At 34.4% G+C, this 21607-nt stretch overlaps 2 protein-coding genes across 2 annotated transcripts; both read left to right on the top strand.

Annotated features, from left to right (window-relative positions):
• The first annotated feature begins 8582 nt into the window (after window positions 1-8582).
• Window positions 8583-17196, top strand: LOC107860637 (protein farnesyltransferase subunit beta). Its single transcript, XM_016706061.2, has 14 exons — window positions 8583-8843; window positions 8955-9041; window positions 10270-10375; window positions 11305-11340; window positions 11883-11965; window positions 12047-12100; window positions 12712-12763; window positions 12984-13048; window positions 13551-13607; window positions 13759-13831; window positions 14842-14928; window positions 15015-15195; window positions 15769-15896; window positions 16651-17196. Exons 1-14 carry the CDS (start codon window positions 8731-8733, stop codon window positions 16885-16887), a joined length of 1359 nt encoding a protein of 452 aa, XP_016561547.2. The 5' UTR covers window positions 8583-8730; the 3' UTR covers window positions 16888-17196.
• A 776-nt stretch (window positions 17197-17972) lies between these two features.
• Window positions 17973-21601, top strand: LOC107860638 (CASP-like protein 4A3). The gene is made up of 3 exons (XM_016706063.2): window positions 17973-19205; window positions 19328-19463; window positions 21134-21601. The coding sequence occupies exons 1-3, from the start codon at window positions 18262-18264 to the stop codon at window positions 21326-21328; spliced, it is 1275 nt and encodes a 424-aa protein (XP_016561549.2). The 5' UTR covers window positions 17973-18261; the 3' UTR covers window positions 21329-21601.
• Window positions 21602-21607: the final 6 nt, after the last annotated feature.

Below are 21607 nucleotides of genomic sequence, written 5' to 3' on the forward strand. Positions count from 1 at the left end.
CGCGTCTAGGTGTCGTCCCCCCAACGGATAATTCCACAAATTTTGGGTTAGTGGTACTATTCGGGTACATATTTGGGCATTTTTTATTAGTTGAGAGGAGGATTAGGTTTTCCCAAAATCTTAATTGTCCACCCATCTAGGATTCTCTGAGGAAATCTGAATTGGGTACAATTTCTTACCTATAAATTGGCCCCTAGGTTTCGAATTTCAAAAGAAAGGGGGGACCCCAACTCAGCCTTCTATATAAAGATCTTTAGGGTCATTGTTTGGGGGTATTCTTTTCTAGGAAGGTTTGAGGCTCTGAGGTTGGAAATTTTGAGGGTTCAATTTTTTTTTAAATTTTGAGAGGATTTTTATTTTTGGGTCGTTGCTATAGGGTCGAAAAATTCTGGAGTGTTCTTTAGAGGCTGATAATTCTGGGGTTTAGAAAATTTTCTAATAACCTAGGTTGAACAAAAAAATTTCTTTTGGGTAAAAGAAAGAGGGTTTCAGAAAAGAGTAATTTGGTTCTGGGGAAAGAGCAACTTTGTTCGGTAAAGATTTTAGGGAGAAATAGTTAGCTAGTCGAGTGTTCACGACGGTGTTGAACTTTCCTGGTGGTGATAAGAGTCCAATCTTAGCTCGTTGCCCCGTTTCGCTGCTCCGAGAGAGGTAAACACCTCTTTTTCGTTTTAATTTTGATGTGGTTTTCTTTTCTTCATCTCCTTCTTTAGGATTTCGTTATAGTAATGTTGTTGTGTGCTGGGATTATGTGCTATAGAAAGCCTTGAAGGCCATAGGATTTTAGGATTTTCGTGATTCTGTTGAGCTAATTCGGGCCATAGCATTTGATTCATGATTTAGCTGAAGTTGACAACTTAATAAGACTTAGAACAACTAAAACAAAGTTTAGGAATTGGATGTTTTACCTTTGGCTATTGTATTTGATGTCTTATTAAGTTAAACTGTCCCAAATGTGTATGTACGTTGATTTCATGGACTTCTTTTGATTTGTCTTATAATATGGCTTTAGAACTAATGCTTGATGTATCAAAATATGTTAAAAATGATAATCAGTACTCTTCAAAGAATATATCTGTTAGCTGAAATTATAGTTTGTTTAGTGGGTAATCTTTATGTCTTCTCCTTTAATGATCATGAGTGCACTTTCTTGAATTTATGGCCAACAATCATTTGACGTAGTTGGTAACTCGATAACAATCTTCGGATAGATATGTTTGGATGTTATACACGTTTAAAAAAAGGGTCCTCCTTGTTTTATTACACTGAATATGTTTAAGATGGTTAATGTCTATTATGTGGGAATGAATAAATGTCTAGTAAGTTGATCGTGTTAGTGTCAGCTTATTTGTTCTTCGCTTATCTTCCTTAATATTGCTTCTTAAAGACTTAAAAAAAATGTTTGTGAAATGTCAACTTTCTTCAAGTGATTGACTTGTTGATTGAGGGTTCTTGTGTGAGTGTAAAAATACTTCTTTATCAAACTATCGATCCAGACTATTGTAAAAGGTCCTTTGGTTGGCTTAAATTTTGCTTAGTTAGTCCCCTCCCCCTTATTATGTGTTTAATTGTAGTAGTACTTATTTTTTATGTGTGAAATACTAATGTGTTCAAAAATGTAAAGTCTGGAGTGAACATGGTAGCCTATACCATGTCTTGATTTGACTTCATGCTAGTTTCGGTTTTCTTGAGTAATGAATTTGTATTCACTTGGTATGTGATATCTTTTGTTTAGTTGTAGACTTTTGGATATGTGGTCTATACAATTATTATGTACAGTAGCCTACCTTTTGGGATTAACATAAGTTTGTGTTCTAATCCTTTTATCTTATTTAATATGCATGAATCACCCTTGTTCGAGCTGACTCGTGTCTTGCATTCCAGTCTCACGGGCCCTCTACTCAGCTCCCTTTATGTTTTCTTCCCCTTAAATAGGACCATGAGTATAAGTTCGATAGAACCTTTAAGTCTTTTGTCTTGCGAAAAAGGCCTGGGATATTTGTCCCATTATGATATAACTTTGTCTATTCGCTTATCACTGAGACTTGGGTACCTCAAATGGCCATAGTAGAAGCATGTTGCGGGATAGCACTTGGCATTTATACTTCTAAGGTTGATGTTGAATAGGATAATATTTAGTTAGTAGCTTTTGAATGTGTAAATCTGTTTACTTCTTTTTTCTACCCATATTTTGAACATGCTTTGATTTCTTTTGCATTTTGATGTCAAACTGCTGCTTTTCACTTCATAGACATGCATCCGGATCGATATTATTCTCTCTTTCACTTGACATTATTTTTGTTGAGTTAACATGTCCCTTCTTTATATCATCTGCCTACCTTTAAATAAGATATGTGGTTTCCTAGCATCATTTTTTTTTGTTTGAATATTTGTGTTAAGACATTTATTGTTCTATTTTTTCCTTTTTGTATTTCGGATATATTTTGATTTCTTCTCTTTCTTTTTTTTTTTCGCATATAAACCACCTTGGAGTCCAAATGGACTCTTCTTCCTTGCATTTCACGGTAAGCCAACATGACCCCCATCCTTTGAGTCAAGCCCGAAAAAGAATCTAAACGCCTATCACGTGGCGTACGGAGACTAAGAATCGAAAGAAGAACAAATGGATTAAAGTCCTATCATTTGAAGCGGCTACGAGACCCCAAAATCTCATTTATTATTTTTGTTTATTTACTTATTGTCGTCTTTATTTATTTATTCATTTATTTATTTATTTCCTTGTTCATTCATTTGGGCTTCGAAGCCAGAGTTGTACTTAATACAGGTGAGGCGAGACTCGAGCTAAAGACTCGAAAACATAGAATTAGGACAGGTGGAAGACGGGCTGAAAGCCCAATATCTAGATTAGGACAGGGTTGGCGATTTGGGCCTAATGGCTCAAGTCCTTCTGCTTCTACCCTTTCCCTTTAACTTTTGCTAATTTGTTTTATGTGTTTTCTTACGAACCTAGTTAAAATCCCTAACTAAGTCGCTAAAAAATTGGTTTTCCATAAACCTTAAAAATATTTCCTAAACAAATTACTTATTTCAACAAATTAATCTTTTCAGAAGTTAATCAAATGACGTTTTCAAACAGTCCGGATAACCGCAAGTTAGCGGACGTTTTAGGTGCCTAACACCTTCCTAAAATGTTAATATGAACCACTTATCTAGAATCTCTAACTTAAAATGATTTTTCTGTTTTGGATCGTTTGAAGTAACTCTCTAAAGATTTCTTAATTCCTTTTCAAAAATTAAGTGGCGATTCTCTTTCAAAAGTCAAAATTTCTCTGCAAAACAAGGGCTCCAATGCAGGCACCGGACGAAAAAACAAAAAAAGTATATGAATTGATTGTATTTTTTTGAGACTAAAATATATATGGCTGAGGATCCACATAAGCCTCGAATTATAAATGTTGGGCGAATATAAATCAATATGTGCTTATGATATTTTCGTTATCATAAAAAAAAAAAAAAAAGGAAACCAAAAATAGAAAAAAAAACAAAAAAGTAGAAAGAGAGGTAGAAGTTAGAGATAGAAGAGAGAAAAAAACATAAAGAAAGAATTGAAAAAAAAATACAAAAAAAATCAAAAAAAAAATGAAAAAGGAGAAAAGTAAAAAGAAAAAAGATGATTGTGAAAATAAATATACTGAGTGGTTACGATATTTTAGTCATCATCTATAATTTGTACTCGACTTAACCATGTTCTTTGAAAATAAAAAAAATATAAAACATAAAATACAACCCAAAAAGAAAAAAATGAGAAAGAAGTAAAAATAAAAAAAGAAAATCAGGAGACTAAAAAGGAAAAGGAAAAAAAAAGAAAAAAGAAAGAGAAACAAAGGGGAGAGGGCAGAGATAGAAGAGAGAGAGAAAAAAGAAATGACAAAAAAATGAAAAAAAAAAAAACTGGAGGCTATATATAGAAGAGAGACAAAAAAAAACTAAAAAGAAAAAACTAAAAAAAAAAGAAATAGAAAAAAAGTCAAGTTGATATGATATAGAAGTTTTAAGTTTTTGACTTGAGAGTTAAAGTGGGTTGAAACCTTTTTTACCCAATCCATATTTGATCAAATCCATATTTATCCATATTTATATGGGCGGATTGCAATTCAAACCATTTTTACTCAATCCATATTTAACCCGTCCAAATCCAATCCAATCCACCCGTTTGCCACCCCTATGCACATGCATATACATACATATGTATATATACACACTTAGGGGTGGGTTATTTGGAAACAAGTTATTCTGGGATTAGTTATCACAAAATAAGTTGTACTAATATATATGTGTGATAACTTATCTCATTACTGTGGTATAAATGGTGCGACAAATAATTTTGAGACTACCTAATACATCTAATTAAACACAGGATAAATAATCATGAACTTTATCTCTGAATTATTATAATTATATCTCACACCAAATGACTCTTTAATACATATAATACTAAAATAACGATTTTAAAAAATAATATTAAATTTTGTGATAAATTTTTTAAAAATATTAATTTGCTTATAAAGTTAATAAACTTAAATAAATTGCTACAAATATTCATGTTGAAAAAATATTCATTACATATAATATGAAAAGATATTACATAAATATAGGATTAAAATTACAAGGACAAAATGGATATTACATGGAATAAAGGGGGTATATGATTATTATTCAATGTCGAGGGGAGAGTTTTAATTTTTAATCAAAGTTGGGAGGGTGAAATGATTTTCACCCATATTTAGTTAAAAGAGATTAATACATCTAAGATATAAATAAGAGTATGATAAATTAAAAATCTCTTCAATTGATATTTTCTTGATAGACGTGTAAATACAAGCATGACATGAGATAAATTAAAAGGAAAGTATGCTAGGTAAATTAGGATAGAAGAAATATCAATGTATTCTTAGTGATCTGCATATAATTAAAAAAACAATTAAAGGCAAATGAGAAGCAATTAGCAAATTCACTAAATTAAACAAGGTAATATTAGAAATCAAACTAAATGAAATAAATAACTAATCAACTATATGAGTTATTAGCTAAGAGAAATATGTGTCTAGGCAGTAGAGAATCATATTTAATTAAAGTAATTAATTATTTAGGATTCTGGAAAAACAGGTACCTTAATTAGGATTAAATATACTTCCCCCCCCCCCCGCCAATGCGGAAAGGAATTTTAAACAAATCAGATAAGGAGAGAGGAGCTTGGTGAAATGTTGGAGAGGGTGTAAAAAATAGATGGTCTAGCCGTTTTTTGATTAATATTTAAAAAGAAAAAGGATTAAATTTACCCAACTTTGAAAAAATAGTTAAATATACCTTTCGTCATATTTTGAGGTCAAATTTGTCCTCACTGTCATACTTTGGGGTCAAATTTACCCCCTACTTTGAAAAAATGGCTAAATATGCCCTTCGTCATATTTTGGGGTCAAATTTACCCTTCGTGTCATACTTTGTGGTCAAATTAACCCCTATTGTTAAGAAACTTTTCATGTGTACCCTTTCTTGATAGTAAAATTCAAATCAATGTTAAATACCTCATTTTTTAAAAAATAAAATACAACCTTAGTCTAACCTGTCTGATCTGACTTGAGCCACAAAAAAAAACACAAATAATTATACGCTCTTCAATTTTGTTGGACAATTTTTTCCAACGAGATTAAGTCACTGGATATTGATCAGTGCATAATTCATGTAAAATGATCTACATAAGTTCAAACACAAAGAAATATATCCCTCATTCAGTTCATGGATTTACATCAGTCTAAAACTCATGAAAAATGACATTTGATGGTCAAACGCAATAGACTAGGCCATTGGATATTTATCTGGATGATTGAATTAAGAGATCTTCATGTGTGCCAATTGTGACATTTCTTCATTCATCTATCTTTATATGAAATTTAGATCTATACAGTTTTTTTCAATATGTCATTTGCTCGAAAAATTTATTCACTAATTCGAGAATCTAGATACACATAGAATTGCATACCAACTTTTAAAATTTGAACATAATCGAATAAAAGCAGAGTTTGTAATAGATATTTTCTCTAGTTCCATGCTTCTACGTTATCTCATTCTGTTTTACGCTTTGTTCATTTGTAAACAACCTACCAATGTTACATGTTGAAAGAGAAATATTTTTATTCGTTGAGAAAATTCGACCAAAAGAATTGAGAGAGAGAAATTTGTTTGTGTATTTTCTAAGGGGAGGATCAGGCGAATTAGATTACAGTGTGATTTATTTTTAGAAAATAGGTAATTTAACGTTGATTTGGGCTTTTCTGTAAAACAAAGGATACAAGTGAAAAGTTTCTTAATAATGAGGATAAATATGACCCCAAAATATGACATCGGAGGTAAATTTGACCACAAAGTATGACGAAGGACATATTTAACCAATTTTTCTAAGTAAAAGGGTAAAATTGACCCTTTTCCCTATTTAAAATTCAGCCACTATCCAAAAAATTGTCACATTTTAAATACTACTTTGTAACTTTTGAGTACGTTTTAAGTATCGGCAATATGTGCACTTCACCCCATTGACAACTCGAAAATTAAAGACATTAGGTATAAGGGATCGTTTGGTAGAGTATATTAAAAATATAATACATACATTATTTTTTGTGTATTAATAATACCATGTTTGGTATCATTTTTTAGACTATGCATAACTAATATTTGCATTAGTTATACACACTATTGTGTATTAAGGTGTGTGTTATTAAGGAGTCATTTGGTAGAGTGTATTGGAAAACTAATACATGCATTAGTTTAATGTGTATTACTAGCACCTTATTTGGTACATTTTTTAGGCAATGTATAACTAATGCATGCATTAGTTATACACTCTATTGTGTATTGAGGTGTGTATTAGTAATACACACTATTTTTCATGTATTAGTAATACACAGCTTTTGAACACATGCATTAACTTGTTAAATAACCAATTTACCCCTAATTTTCAGCCTTTTCAGCTCAAATTTGTAGTGCTGCTACCTCCAGTTAAATATTCCAACATTGCCATCGATCAAAAACATTGTTTTTCAGCAATTAAATATTGCAGAGTCCTTTTCAGTATTTGCTGATTTAGGAAGATGGCCATGAAAATCACTCATCCTGTAGCAGCAACGAGTTATCCATTAATCTAGAAAGATGGCATGATGCAACATCAGTTAAAAGACCTTGTGCTTTATGGTTAATGGATAACTCCCCCGATCATCATCCTAGAAGTAGTGCGAGCATTCTTTAGGTTTTCCATTTCTACAATAGTAGGTGCTGCTACTTCTACACTTGAAAGAGAGGGTCTAAAAAAGGATATTTTAGTAAATAAATATTTTTTTATAAAAATTATATAAACATATATTATTTTTAATACATCAAATCAAATACTATGTAAGAACTAATGACTGCATAACTAATATCAGCATTACTAATACTTGCATTAATAATGCAGACATTACCAACACACTTTATTCAATATTATTCTTATACACTTTACCAAACGGCTCCTAATACTCACCATTTCCTATGTATTAGTAATACCAAGTATTTCAACACATGTATTAATTAGTAAATGACAAATTTATCCTTCAAAGCTCTACTAAAACATTTCCCCCAAAAATTTTTTCCATGGTTCTTTGCTCCTATTTTGCAACTTTCAACAAAGAAAAAAATACTCAAAATTCATATCCCCCAAGTCTTTTTTCCATGGTTCTTTGCTCCTATTTCTCAGCTTTCAACAAAGAAGAAAAATTCAAAATCCATATTTCAAGTCAACAAAAAATCAAGAGCTTTTCTTCATTTGAAAACAAACCAAAAATAATAGCGATTTCGATTTATGAGTAATTTACAATTTCATTCTATAACAAAATCGAGATGACTTGTTTCATGAATAATTGTAGACTCATTTCTTCTTTGAAATATGCCAAGTCTATAGTTCGGTAACTGTGGCATGGATATGAAATTGAAATTTTTTGTTTTGAAGTTTATAAATTTGGGAAAGAAGGGTTTGACTTTTTATGTTTTGGATTTATTTGAGGAAGAAGGGTTTGGGTTTTTATGTTTTTAGTTTGAAGGGTATTTTTGTAAATAAATATTATTTTATAAAAAATATAATAAAAAATATATCTTTATATTTATTTCTAATACACCAAATCAAACAAAGTATAAAAATTGATGTTGACATAACTAATACCAACATTACTAATACAAGTATTACTAATACATTATATTCTATATTATTCTTATGCATTCTATCAAACGACCACTAAAAGAAAGGAATCAACCCAGAAAGAAAGAAAAAATCAACTTCAAAAGATAGAAAAGATGAGAAAATGATCAAAATAGTCCTTAAACGTCTAGAGATTGAACTATTTCAGTCCTTCATTACCATGTGATTGAAATGGTTCTTGTTGTACGGAGAAGAACATCATTTTAGTCTTTTACATTTACGAATTAAATCTATTTATTTGATAAGATTATATAAAATTGAGAAAATTTTAACATCCAAACAGGCCTCAAGGACCATTTCGACTACATTGTATTTATAAAGGACTAAATAATCGGAACTCATATACATTAAGGACCAATTTGATCATTCTCTGTAGAAAAGGTAAGAGAGAGAGAGAACCAAGCAGCAATTGCAGAAAGAGTAAACGAGTTTTGATTTGGAGCTGACGACAATTTACTCTGAGAGTAGTAATCGGTTGGAGTTCAAAAATGGAGTCGAGGAGAGTGACGAAGACATTGGAAGATCAATGGATGGTGGAGCGACAAGTCCGGGAAATATATGATTATTTCTACAGCATTCCCCCCAATTCCCAGTCCGTCATGTTAGCTCTCTACCCTTTTTCAATTTCTAGGGTTCTTCTTTCTTCATCAGCTTAAATTTTTTTTGTTGACGGTCTTATTTTATGTTGATTTATTGTTTGTTATGATAAAAGCTTAGAGCTTCAACGCGACAAGCACTTCGGTTATCTTACACGAGGCCTCACAAAACTCGGTCCGTCCTTCTCCGTTTTGGATGCCAAGTAAGCCGCCTTACTCTGGACTAGTTCGCTTGCAATTTTGTCGATTATAATCTTAATGCTAGACGGGTGGATTATAGGAAAAAAATGATCAAAATAACTGAAATTGTTTCTTCTTATGAGCTTAATGTACTTTAAAAGGATAATTATTTAGTACTGGAATGGAATTGACTTGAATGAAGTAGTAGCTCAGTGAATATAGGTTCATATAGCTGATCTGGACTAATTTAGGATCTAGTCAAGTTGATTGATTTGAATGTTTTTTAGGAAGAACGTTGTTTGTAAGATCGAATCTTAGTGAGAGAGTTGAGATTGAGCTTTCACTAGAAGAATTTATTGCAATGGGAGAAAAGAGCTAAACTAGCTAACAAGGATTAATAGGTGACCTTTAAATAAAGCTCTCACCATGCATCCACCCAAGAGTGTGGATTAGTGGGCAATGAAGTGGGTGGAGAACCATGAGTCTCAGGTTCAAATTGCAGCGGAGGCAGAAAACTAGGTGATTTCCTTTAATCTGTCCGAGCCTTGATGGATAGAGTTACCTGGTACTTATGCTGTGCTGGTTGGAGTTTGTAGGTACTTAGTAGAAATGGCGGAATTAGTCAAGATGAGCATCGGACACCACGAACACCACCATTGCATACAACCTAGTAGGATAGTTTGTAAGTTCATATTGACTAATCTTGTTAGTGTAGGCCACATTTAGGTAAGCTGTTCTTTTTTTTTTTTTTCTTATGGGGGATTATAGTGGTGTCTGAGCAACTTGCTCATACCTTGACTAATCGATTGGTACCTGCTATCTCTCACTAGCGCATATGCTGTCCACCACGGGAAGAAATAAGTGGCCTCTCATTCCCAATGTCCATTCCAGGTTCATTAGGCCATACCTTGGGTCCCCTTTCCCATTATTACACCACCATAATGTAAAAGCTTGGACAATCAATAATGTGTTCATCAAGGTAGAAATTAGGATCTTGGCATCTCTTCCGGTCTATGTTGCTCGGACTCTTCAAAAAAGTTGGTGGGTGAGTGTTGGATTCTCCAAAAGCAGTGTATTTTTGGAGAATCTGACACGGGTGCGGCATCAAAAGTGAAGAGTCCATGCAACTTAGGTTCCAGGCCAATGGAATAGTGGCTGTGATATCCCTGTACTAGTAGTCTAGTACACACGGAACAGAAGGTTATTTTATTATCATTATTACCTGTGCCTCACTTAAATTTCTCTTTCCAGTCGACCATGGCTTTGCTACTGGACACTTCATTCAATCGCTTTGTTGGGAGAATCTATTGATGCCAAACTGGAAAATGATGCAATTGACTTTCTAACCCGTTGCCAGGTTTGGTCATTTTGAATTCTGTTGCTTGAACTGGTAAATTCATCTGCCGATCAAGAGCTCGGTTTGGGTTGTCCGAGATAAAAGTCAAGTAACATATGTTGTAATATATTTAAAGATAGCATAATAAATTAATGGAAGAAATGTACCTTTATCAAAAAAATTAATGGAAGAAAGGCTGATGACATGTTTTGCAACTATCTATCTTGAGTGGAAATGGACTTCTGAATTATAGCTAGTTTTTGGCATAGCGTCCTGGATCCGAGGGGAGTGTACAGATTAGTCATTAAACTAGTTGAAGTCAACGTAGTCATCAACACAATCTTTCATGAAAATCTTTCGGAATAATCCTCATTCATGCTAGTTAGACATTTTTGGGAATCCTGATTGGCGAACTAGTTGGTTAAAACTTGTAGAATGTCAAGATCTCTTTCAAGTTCTTTGGTTTTTGGGTGCAGAGCATCTATTGCTTCATACCCCTAAAAGCACAATATGGAGCTTTTCTCCACTCTATCTTATGAGTAATTCCTGGAATGGAGCATGATGGTCCATGTAGAATTTGTTGGCGCTGCTTAAAAATTGTAATCATTAAGAGTTAGTGACCAGTGTACGTGATTGATTGTGTTTGGTGGTGACTTTTTTCATAATGATGCATGGAGAAAAGATTCCTCAATGGTATTTGAGGGTAGTCATAGAAATTTGATATACACTATGATGAAAATGTTATCCCGAATAATTTTTATTACCATATTTGCTTAAGAGATAATTTAATGTATCTGTATCTTTCTTCACTTTGTCAGTTCGCCGTTCCAGAATATTGGCATAAATGTCCTTTTCTTCGTGCCCGCAATTCTACCTAATCTGTTTTTGGACTTCTCGCACAATAAAATGCAACAAGATTTTATTTCCTGTCTTTTTTGCCATCCCCACAGGATAAAGATGGTGGCTATGGCGGGGGACCTGGTCAGGTAATTCAAATTCTCCCACTCCACTCTCAGTGCCATTAAGTCAGATTTGTGTCATCTGTCTTCTGCATATCTTCAGATTGAGTTTGATTTTGTGATGTCTTCATTTGTTTTTGGTGTGCAGTATGCTGAGTTTCCACATTTAAGTCATTAACTAATCCATATTTTGTCTATCTACCTTCAAAATCTGATAAGTCCCAACACTCATGTTAGTTTCGTTCTCTGGAGATGATGGTTGATTTGAATTTGTAAAATTTGTTACTTTAAAATATAATCCTTTAGAGGACTTATGATAATAAGATAATTCTGTTAGAGGAAATAGTCATCCAAATTGATAAATATGCATTTATGATTTAACTATTCGCCTTGTTCCTCGTTCTTTCTAATTTAGCTTGAAACTCTTTTTCTGTTTCTTTTAGAGTCACAAATTTACAGTTACAAGCTCTCTTTAGTCTTTATTCTGGCCAACCTGTTTATTTTAGCAGTTGTGCTTCCTAGCATTAAGGTTCTTTGAAGTAATATTTGTATTATATTGCTTTGTTCAGATGCCTCATCTTGCAACTACTTATGCTGCAGTCAATTCACTCATAACTTTGGGTGGCCCTAAAGCTCTGTCATCAATTAATAGGTGCACAATCTATTCTATGCTCTTACTGGTGTCTTATCTATAGTTCACTCCTGTTAATATTGGTCTGATAATATGTCTCAGAGAAAAATTGTATACATTTTTGCTGCAAATGAAAGATACAAGTGGTGGCTTCAGGTATGATGTTTTCATATTTGCTTACCTAATTTGATCAGCTCAAAAAATCATGTGTTTCCTTTTATCTCATTCGTATTCTGCTGTATCTATCTCCTATTCCTGGTGCTGATTACCAGAAATTTATACGGTTTTTAAAATCGAGGTGCTTTCTTTTTAAAAATATTTGTAACTTCATTTATCCATTTCATCTCTCCGTTGTTTGTGCTAATGTGCCTCCATTGGTACTGATTCTCCTGATTAATCCTATCTGCTAATGTTATCTTTTCCCTTCTTCTGAAGGGAACTGGACTTAACTAGCAGATTACTTGAACTTTTGCTCTGATCTCTAATGTATGAATTGTATGTGTGCGTGCGCATTCTTGAGTCTGTAGATCCAATTTCAGAACTAGACTTTTGGATGAACTAGCAGATTAATTGAACTTTTGCTCTGATCTCTAATGTATGAATTGTATGTGTGCGGCACATTCATGAGTCTGTAGATCCAAATGTATTTAACAATCAACTTCTGAGAGATCACCTGTCTCCAGCATTTTGTTTCAATATTCAAATTTTATCAATGACTTTCTGCGTTCCATCTTTGCTAATGTTCAGACTTCAAATATTATCTGCAGGATGCATGACGGTGGAGAAGTAGATGTTCGTGCCTGTTATACAGCCATTTCCGTAAGTGTGATCTCCTTTGTAACAATGTACCAACTTGTTCTATGATTATGCATCTGAATTCTGATGATATCTTAATTACATTTACTGCATTTAGGTGGAAAATTCTGAGATAAGCTTACATACACATTCTCGGATGTTATATTCTTAAGTTTGGTCTTTTTCTTCTTAATTGTCTTCGGAATTACGTGCTTTCATGTTAATTGATACATTAGTTTTTTAGGTTGCAAGTATATTAAACATTGTGGATGATGAGCTGATTCATGGTGTTGGAAATTACATCCTAAGGTTGGTTTGAGCAGTGCCCTCATCTTCTACAGCGCATCCAACTTTCTCTTTATGTCATACCATATTTCATACTTATCCCCTGATCATTTATTGATAATTTTTTTTGATTAAATTTAGCTGTAATTTCCCTTTTTGATGTGCTGATATAGTTGTTTCATGATACATGATGATGATGATGTAGCATATAGAATTAAAATAGCATGGCGGAAATTTGGGAGTGTTAAGAGGAGTGCAATCTGATAAAAAGATACCTATCAGAATGAAAGGCAAGTTGTATAAAGAGTGGCCGTGTGACAAAGAAGAGTTTATTCCAGTCTCATCATTAGAATTACGTATTTAGCTAGGATAAAGAAGAGTTATCTTAGATAATGTCAGAAATACAAGATAATTAGCACATGGAAGCTCATTCTTTTCCTTTGTGCCCTCACTTTTGTTTGAACTTGATAGATGAATGTATTTGCTTGGATAAGCCTTTTCCTAAGTTGTCCCATTTTTGCTTCAGTTGTCAGACTTATGAAGGTGGAATTGCTGGCGAACCAGGTGCTGAAGCTCATGGTGGGTAAGTTTCACCTGGTAGATATGCTCATCTTTTTCAATCCAGTTTTACTATGTTTTTTATATTTCTCTTTCAATGTTAGTTGTCATAGTAGAGCTATAACTTCTCAGCTTATGCTGTTGCTGAAGCCCTTTACATATAACTTATTTTCTAGGTATACTTTCTGCGGGTTAGCTGCAATGATTCTGATCAACGAAGTGAACCGATTGGACTTGCCTAGATTGATTGTAAGTTGCTTTAAGGCACTGTCGAGAACCGATGAATGTTGCTAAGTTAATCACGTGTATATGTTCTCTCTTTCTCCATCTGGTTTACAAGGCCTGTAGCATTCCTGTCGCTATTATGAAATGGAAAATTAGAGTTTTCTTGTTACAGGCATTCATGACTGAGCAAATGAAACTGAAACTAGAAAAGTATCTTTGTACAATAATTGTATTCATAAGTGTTTCACATTGTGTTTTAATTACTTGCCATAAAAAGAAAGTAAAACAAAAAGAAGTGGAGATGAGCTAACTCTCAGCTGGCCATTGAAGAAATGGAGAAGCATTTTAGTGCTGTTATTATTAAGCACAGGAGATTATTCTAGTATGTAAGGTGGAAGAAGCCACTAAACCGAAAAATGAAAAAAAGTCGTTGGTTTTACAATGGTAGGCTATTTTGCTTTTCCAGATGCAACTGGTTATAGGATACATAGGAATCAAAAGTGAAAACAGAAAAGAAGTTTGATGACTGGAAAAGTTAACATCTGGAAAAAAGTGAATTAGGTGTTAAAACAATTGGAACAACATGCAGCGTCTTGATGGTTGTCCCTTATTAGTTACACTGGAGTATGAAACTTTTGGATGCATTTTGTTACCATTATATGGTGGATAGGAAGACATCTTGTGACCGGGTACTGATCTTTGGTTTTGACCTTAGTTTCACCTTATATTTACTTGAGTGGTCCACTTTGTAGCGACTGCAGGGGATCCCTTTACCAGGTTCTGCTGCTGCATTCATGCAATGGTTGGGGTTCAATTTTTAACAAATATATTTGTTCTTTTTCCTTCTCTTTTTCATATAATTGTACATTTATGTGACTATTCCTTCTATAATAGTTTCGTAGTTTCATTCAGTTTCTTTCTCTATGACTATTCCCAAGATGAGTTCTATCAAGTTATTAGTGATGTAAAATTACTTAAATTTGGTTCAGTTGAAGTTATTGATGGGTATGAGATGATTGTGATTATGTATCTAGGATTGGGTGGTATTTAGACAAGGAGTCGAAGGTGGATTTCAAGGCAGGACAAATAAATTAGTCGATGGCTGCTATTCCTTTTGGCAGGTGACTACCAGTTTTTCCTTTATGTTTTGAACTCTTCCATTGCCAGTTGAAGTATTACTGATATAAAGATGCCTTTGATTGACCAGGGCGCGGTAGCTTTTCTTATACAAAGATTAAATTTGGTGGTCCGTGAACAACTAGGGCTGTCAAATGACCTCGGTACAGAAAGTGCAGATGATTCTTCAGACTCAGAGTTATCTGCTGAAGAAGAGCATTTGGAAGGGACATCCTCGCATGTTCAGGAGACTTGCCCTCATGGAAAAGAAGGTATAGGAATTTGAGGAACAACAGCTCAAAAGGCCCCCCCAAAAAAATAATACTCCTGTGCAATTCGCTGGTCTACCGTTTGTTGCAGTGATATTCCAATATAACCTTGAATCTGCATTAGGAGAAAGAATATCATGTTATTAGGGAATCCCATACTCCATCTTGAACCTTCTTCTCTTGTGACATAGTTTGCATTGCGATTGTATAAAAGCTTGATATCTCCAAATGGGCAGGTATTAGTCAGCTATAGTGCTATCAGCTGGACCTCTCCTTAACTGGGTGCATATGTTTCATGCTCCAAATGATGGGTGCGCACAATTAGGGATAATCAAATGGGTAGTATGTCATTTAGCCTGATTTTATAATTCATTTGATGATGTACCGAGATTGTTTGGAAGAGCATTTTATTGAAACTTGACAACTCCTAATATTTTTCTTCAGATAATGTTAGGTTATCTAGATCTTTTCCTTTCTTTTTGCCTGCTCAACCCTTTAATCACAATTACTTACTAACCACTTAACATTCTCAAAAAAACTTACTAATCACGTAATTTTCATTGTTTTTTGGTGCAGGACAAGAAAATGCTTCTGATACCATAAAGATAGCAGATACTGGATATGAGTTTATCAATCGACCCATAGCGATGCAACCTCTCTTTGACAGCTTGTATCTGCAGCAATATGTTCTTCTCTGTTCCCAGGTGCTTAAATTTTTTTAAAAATATTTTCTGAAGATCCCTGCTCTCTCTTCCGTATCTGTTGGCAGTGATTTATGACTAAAGCGTATGCACAGCAGCGCAAGCTGTAAAATAAGGGATAAAGGAAATACTTCAAGAAAGTTATAATCTTATAAGAAACTAGGATTCATCTATTAAATTCGCAACATCACTGATCTGCATAGGAGAAACTGCTTTACTTGAGCTTGCTTGGCCCTAAATAGTTATAATTAAAAAAAGAATTAACTATGTCGTGTTTCTTTCCTAGTTTTTTTTTTTTGTCTGAAGATGGAATTTTTGTCTGATTTTGGAGCATCATTAAAGCACACCTTTTTTTTGCAAGAACAGCTTGAGTATCGTTTTTGTCTGCTGAGTTTCTTTCTTTCTGCTTTGACATACAAATTCGATAGCCCTTCAAAGGCTCCTGTATTCCATATAATGTTCTATCTGAATTTGTTTTGGTTCATGAACTAGTTATCCTCCTAATTGATGTCAGATCCAAAAGATATTATTTTACACCCATTTCACAATTAGAATTTTATTTTCATGTGTATATGGGAAACTATTTGTTCATTTTTCAAAGGGAAAAAGGAAATTAGTGGATGTAAATATTCTATATCAGATGCTGCAATTCAACAAGATATTATATTGTGTGTTAGATTCTTTCGGCAGTGTATGTTTCCTCTTTCTATTGCTTTTATATCTTTTTCAAGATTCTGATATCATGTTGTGGATGTAGATGGATGGAGGCTTCAGAGACAAACCTGGGAAGGGTAGAGACCACTACCATACGTGTTACTGTTTAAGTGGTCTTTCAATTGCTCAGTATAGCTGGACCGACGAAGCTGATTCTCCACCATTACCCAGGGATGTATTTGGTCCATATTCCAGAAATCTGTTGGAACAGGTTCACCCACTCTTCAATGTAGAGTTGGATCGGTATTACGAAGCTCGCAAATTCTTCTCATGCTTGTGAAAATGCTTCACCAATATAGCTTTAGCCGGAATACTAGCACTGGCTTTTCCAAAGCGTAGGCGAATCCAGGATTTAGAGTCATTGGGTTCAAAAGAGTCTAATTGTGTTATCTATACAATGTTTTTGCATTTGTACACGTATTAAGTGTTTAGAGTAGTGGGTGCTCCTGAACCCTCTAAGCTAACTTCCTGAGTTCTGTAAAAATCAATGTCGAATGGCAGATATACATGTTAAGTGACTATAATTTATTAAGCTGGAAGCTGGTGAATAGTGAGCATAAATTTCATTTTAGGAAAACAATTTGTTATCCGGCTGCTGACTTTTCTTGGAGAGCATTCTAATTGCAAACTTTCTTTGATAATTACTAGTAGATTAACTTCTATACAACTCCCTCTGTAATCATAGTACTCCTAATAGGTGGTGTTTTTATCTTTTTGTATTAGTTCAAAATAGGTGATGTTTTCACAAAATCAAGAATACATTGATTTTTTTCTTCTTTTAATTTTACCTTAGAAATGAAGTTTTACTTGATCAAGAAATCATTAAAGAGCTATTGTTTTCTTCAATGGATTTGGTTAAGGTAAATTAGTGAAAACACATCTTTCTTTCTTTTTTCTGTGTGGTCTTTTTTCAGTACATTAATATTTATTTGCTACTCCGTCTATTTTTAAATAAGCAGTATTTTTAGTTTGGACACACCCAACAACAATAACAAATCCGGTGTATTCCTACCTAGTGGGGTCTGGAGAGGATAAAATGTATGCAATCCATACCGCTACCTCCGAAGAAATAGAGAGATGGTTTTCGATAGACCCTAGCTCAAGATAAAGAATAGCAAATACGTTCGTAATGAAACATGAAACAAAATGGATGATATAACATAAATAAGAAATAAGACGCCACATAGTAATACCATACACTCACAAATAAAAAAAAAAATCAAGACACACTCTTGAAAAAAAAATTAGAACATCACTAATTTCTTTTTTTGATCGTCTAAATCACTATTAAAAACCACTTATTTAAGACAAATTGAAACACAGTGCCATTGCATAGTTAACAAAAAAACTTTCAGTTACCTTTTTGTAAAATACTTCAAAAGCATTTTAATTATAAAAAGTTTCGGTTGTAACTGCGTACAACTTTGTGTCGTTTCTAAGATATGTCAGTGTAATTTTCAAAGAGAGTACTAGAAATGTGAGTACAGTACTCCTAAATAAAGACCTTCCCCAAATTTCAGTATAGTAAACGAAAGTAGAAACCGCCAAAACTATCATTATCCCCAAAACCTCATCATTCAACTTCCATTCAATTATTCTATTCTTCCCAATTCACTCCATTTTTGTAGCAGCAGCACAGTCTCTCTTCTTCATCATGGAATCCAATCATAACAGTACTGTCAAACAAACACTACAATCTGCTATGGAGAATGATCAACATCTCTCCCTCTCCGATTCAGGTTCTGTCGACTCTGATACTGACAACCCGATTGTTTTCTCTTCTCCAGCTCGTTTTCATAGCGCTTCCGACTCAGATGAATCCACTGAGTACCCAACACATAAAGAAAGCAATCCTATTTCTACTACTGCTCACTCTTTATCTCCGCCCAAGTCAGATGATTCTGCCAAATCTGAAGCACATAAAGCTAGAAATACTAATGCTACTAGTAATAATAGAGATTCCACATGTCCACAGAGGTCATCAATTTCCTCCGATTCAGATGATTTTACCCAGTCCAGAACAGATAAAGCTAGAAATGCTAGTACCAAGGTGGAATCTCCGGCGAGGTCATCAATATCCTCCGATTTAGATGATTCAAAAAAGTTCAAAGCAAATAAAGCTAGAAATACTAATAGCATTCCTGCTACTATTAACGGAGATTCTACGAAGGTGGAATCTCCGGCGAGGTCGTCAATTTCCTCGGATCATATTTCTCTTCCTCGTAATTCCTTGGAGAATAATAAGCCTTCTGCAGCTCCGACGGGGAGTCCGCCGGAAAAGCCTCCTCCGGTACCGGAAACGGTGGTGAAGAGGTCTATCAAGGAGGAGCCACTGGCGTTGGTGAAAGCGGATCTGTTTGTTGGAGATGGTGCAGATAGTGTTAAGGAAGGTGGTGATGGCGGCAGCAACCGTAGGAGGAGAGGAAGGCCAGAGTTGTCTATATTAAGAAAAGCGAAGAGAGATGAGGCGGTAAAGAAAGCAGCTTTAGGTTTTAGGATTTTTGGGGTTTTGTTTTGCTTGGTTTCGTTTTCTGTTATGGCAGCTGATAGGACTAAGGGTTGGGCTCTGGATTCTTTCCAACGTTACAAGGAGTTCAGGTTTGTTACTTATTCTCTCTGCATTGACTAAATTAATTCTTTAGTATATAAAGTTTCACTCTTCCACAGAAATTAAATGTGTTATGAATGATAAAGTATTGGTAAGTGAATTACATTGGCAGGTACTGTATATCAGTGAACGTCATTGGATTTGTGTATTCGGGAGCTCAGGCATTCGATTTAGCCTACCAATTTGCCACCGGCAAGAACATCTTGCAGCACCATTTGCGCTACATGTTTGATTTTGCCCTTGATCAGGCAAGTTGATTCATCCAAAAACACATAATACATTCTTTAGATCTCCCACTCTGGGATACATGGTGTTTATACCAAAATAATTGATTTATGTCTTTATAAACTCATGTTTCATGGTTAAGTGGGTGCGAAAACTTACATAATTATCTTAAGCTTTAAGAACTTATTGACTTCTTGTCTTTTTGGGGTAATGGAAGTTATGCTTATTAAGTATAATTTGAGAGCCTTGGTTGAGAGGAAGAAATCGTTAATAGTGGTGATGATTTTGCTCTAGCCAGGTGCAATACTGTTGTAGCTATTTAACTCTTAGTAAAGTCAAATGAATAGAAAAAGGGTTGGACGAATTTTTCCTTTATGATCATCTGCGTGCCTGTTAATTGCTAACTTTCATTTGCTGGAAAATACTAACAGGACCATCCAACTGTAGTATCACCTTTCTTTTTTGTGGCATCTCCTTTTGAACCTTGTATTGCGTTTGACCTACCCTCAGCTTTATGCCTTTCATAACAGCAAGTTCTTATTTTAATCCATTTATCTTGAGGGAAATTTTCTTCCATTAACCGACATTGACCTTTAATTAAAATCAAACAAATAGACACACTATCAGATTAATGCCAGCCCTTTCTGAATCTTAGAGTTACTAAGCTAGTTTGCGTATGCCGCACTAGAAGATTGAATCCTGTGATCAAGTTCCTTCCACAGCTATCTTGTACATATAAACATTTTCTATGGGCTTTGTTTTATGTACCCTCAATATTTTGAAAGGCTAGTAAAATGACCTAGATCTCCCCTACCAGCGAATTGAATCTGTATGGAAGATATAAAGATACAATTACTGTGATCTTCAAAAAGAAGCAATACACTATCACAGTTATCTTGGCTGATTGTCTTGTCTGTGCGTGACGGTTTACTCTGTCTCACCTCTAAGGTAGTGGGTGTGGACTGCATACACTTAGCCCTCTCAAGACCCCACTTGGTGGGAATGTACTGGGTATGTTGTTGTTGTTGTTTAAACTATCACAGTTTTATATAAAATGTTGGCGTAGTGGACTCAGATATTTGTTAATTAGCCATGAATGGACTTTGAAGTATGCGTACTTCAGTTAGCAGATGTCAGTCTATTTGCATTTCTTTGTGGGAAGTTCCTTTTCATCCATTAAAAGTTATTTCCTTTTTATCCAACCATACTGTCTCCATCTCACCAAGTCCCATCACCAAGAGAAGCCAGGAGAGAGATCCGGAGGATAATACCAGCAAGGGTTCTTTTGAGAGCCAACTACATAAACTTATGGGATTGGATTTTATTTTATATAATTACTAAATAGCCGAGACGTATTGTATTGATAGATTATAAGCTGTTACTTTAAAGCTGATAAGAAATATCCACATTTTAGGGACCTAGCTAAGGTTTTAATCTAAGGCCAATTAAAGAAACAATTTCAGGTTATACCTACAGGAAGTTTTTATTTTTCTAAAGTTGAATAAGGAACCAGAGTGCATTTTATACTTGTCTAGCCAAGCTGGTACCTGGTTCATGTGGAGCTTCAGTTTGGTGACTGGACTAGAAACTAAAGGCGATTCCTGATCTCATCCCTCAATTTGTGTGGAGCTTGCATTGATACTCGTATTTTCTGTTAAAATCTACTGTAATTTTCTATTTTTTAATACGACAGGTGGTAACATATCTTCTGATATCAGCATCATCTTCTGCTGCCACTCGCATTGACGATTGGCAATCAAATTGGGGCAAGGACAAGTTTCCTGATATGGCAAGTGCCTCTGTAGCAATGTCCTTCCTTGCATTTGCATCTTTGGCCTTCAGCTCCCTCATATCTGGCTATGTACTTTGCAACTCCAGATCAACATAGTCGGTTGTATGCAATGTTTGGATCTACTGTTTGCCATCCTTCAAAATTTAATTTAATTGTATGATATGTAAAAATAGTTGAGGTTGTTCAGGTGAAAGATACTGGGTTTTTTTGGTTTTCAACAAAAAGATAATTGTGTCGTAATGCTCCTTGAACAAGCTTTAGGATGATGTTATATATGCGATACACAGTTTACTGCTGTTAGTGAGAGATCAGAACCAGACCAGATGTGGACAAGTTACTGGCTATTGAATTGATTATTTTTGGTCTGTCCCTTGA

The sequence above is a fragment of the Capsicum annuum genome, chromosome 2 (assembly GCF_002878395.1).
Source record: "Capsicum annuum cultivar UCD-10X-F1 chromosome 2, UCD10Xv1.1, whole genome shotgun sequence".
NCBI classification, from domain to species: Eukaryota; Viridiplantae; Streptophyta; class Magnoliopsida; order Solanales; family Solanaceae; genus Capsicum; species Capsicum annuum.

Coding starts and splice junctions, on each gene's coding strand:
- LOC107860637 (XM_016706061.2), top strand. CDS start 8,731: ATGGAGTCGAGGAGAGTGACGAAGACATTGGAAGATCAATGGATGGTG. Junction 11,341..11,882: donor ATGGCGGGGGACCTGGTCAG/GTAATTCAAATT, acceptor TGCTTTGTTCAG/ATGCCTCATCTTGCAACTAC. Junction 15,897..16,650: donor ATGTTCTTCTCTGTTCCCAG/GTGCTTAAATTT, acceptor TTGTGGATGTAG/ATGGATGGAGGCTTCAGAGA.
- LOC107860638 (XM_016706063.2), top strand. CDS start 18,262: ATGGAATCCAATCATAACAGTACTGTCAAACAAACACTACAATCTGCT. Junction 19,206..19,327: donor CAACGTTACAAGGAGTTCAG/GTTTGTTACTTA, acceptor TTACATTGGCAG/GTACTGTATATCAGTGAACG. Junction 19,464..21,133: donor TTGATTTTGCCCTTGATCAG/GCAAGTTGATTC, acceptor TTAATACGACAG/GTGGTAACATATCTTCTGAT.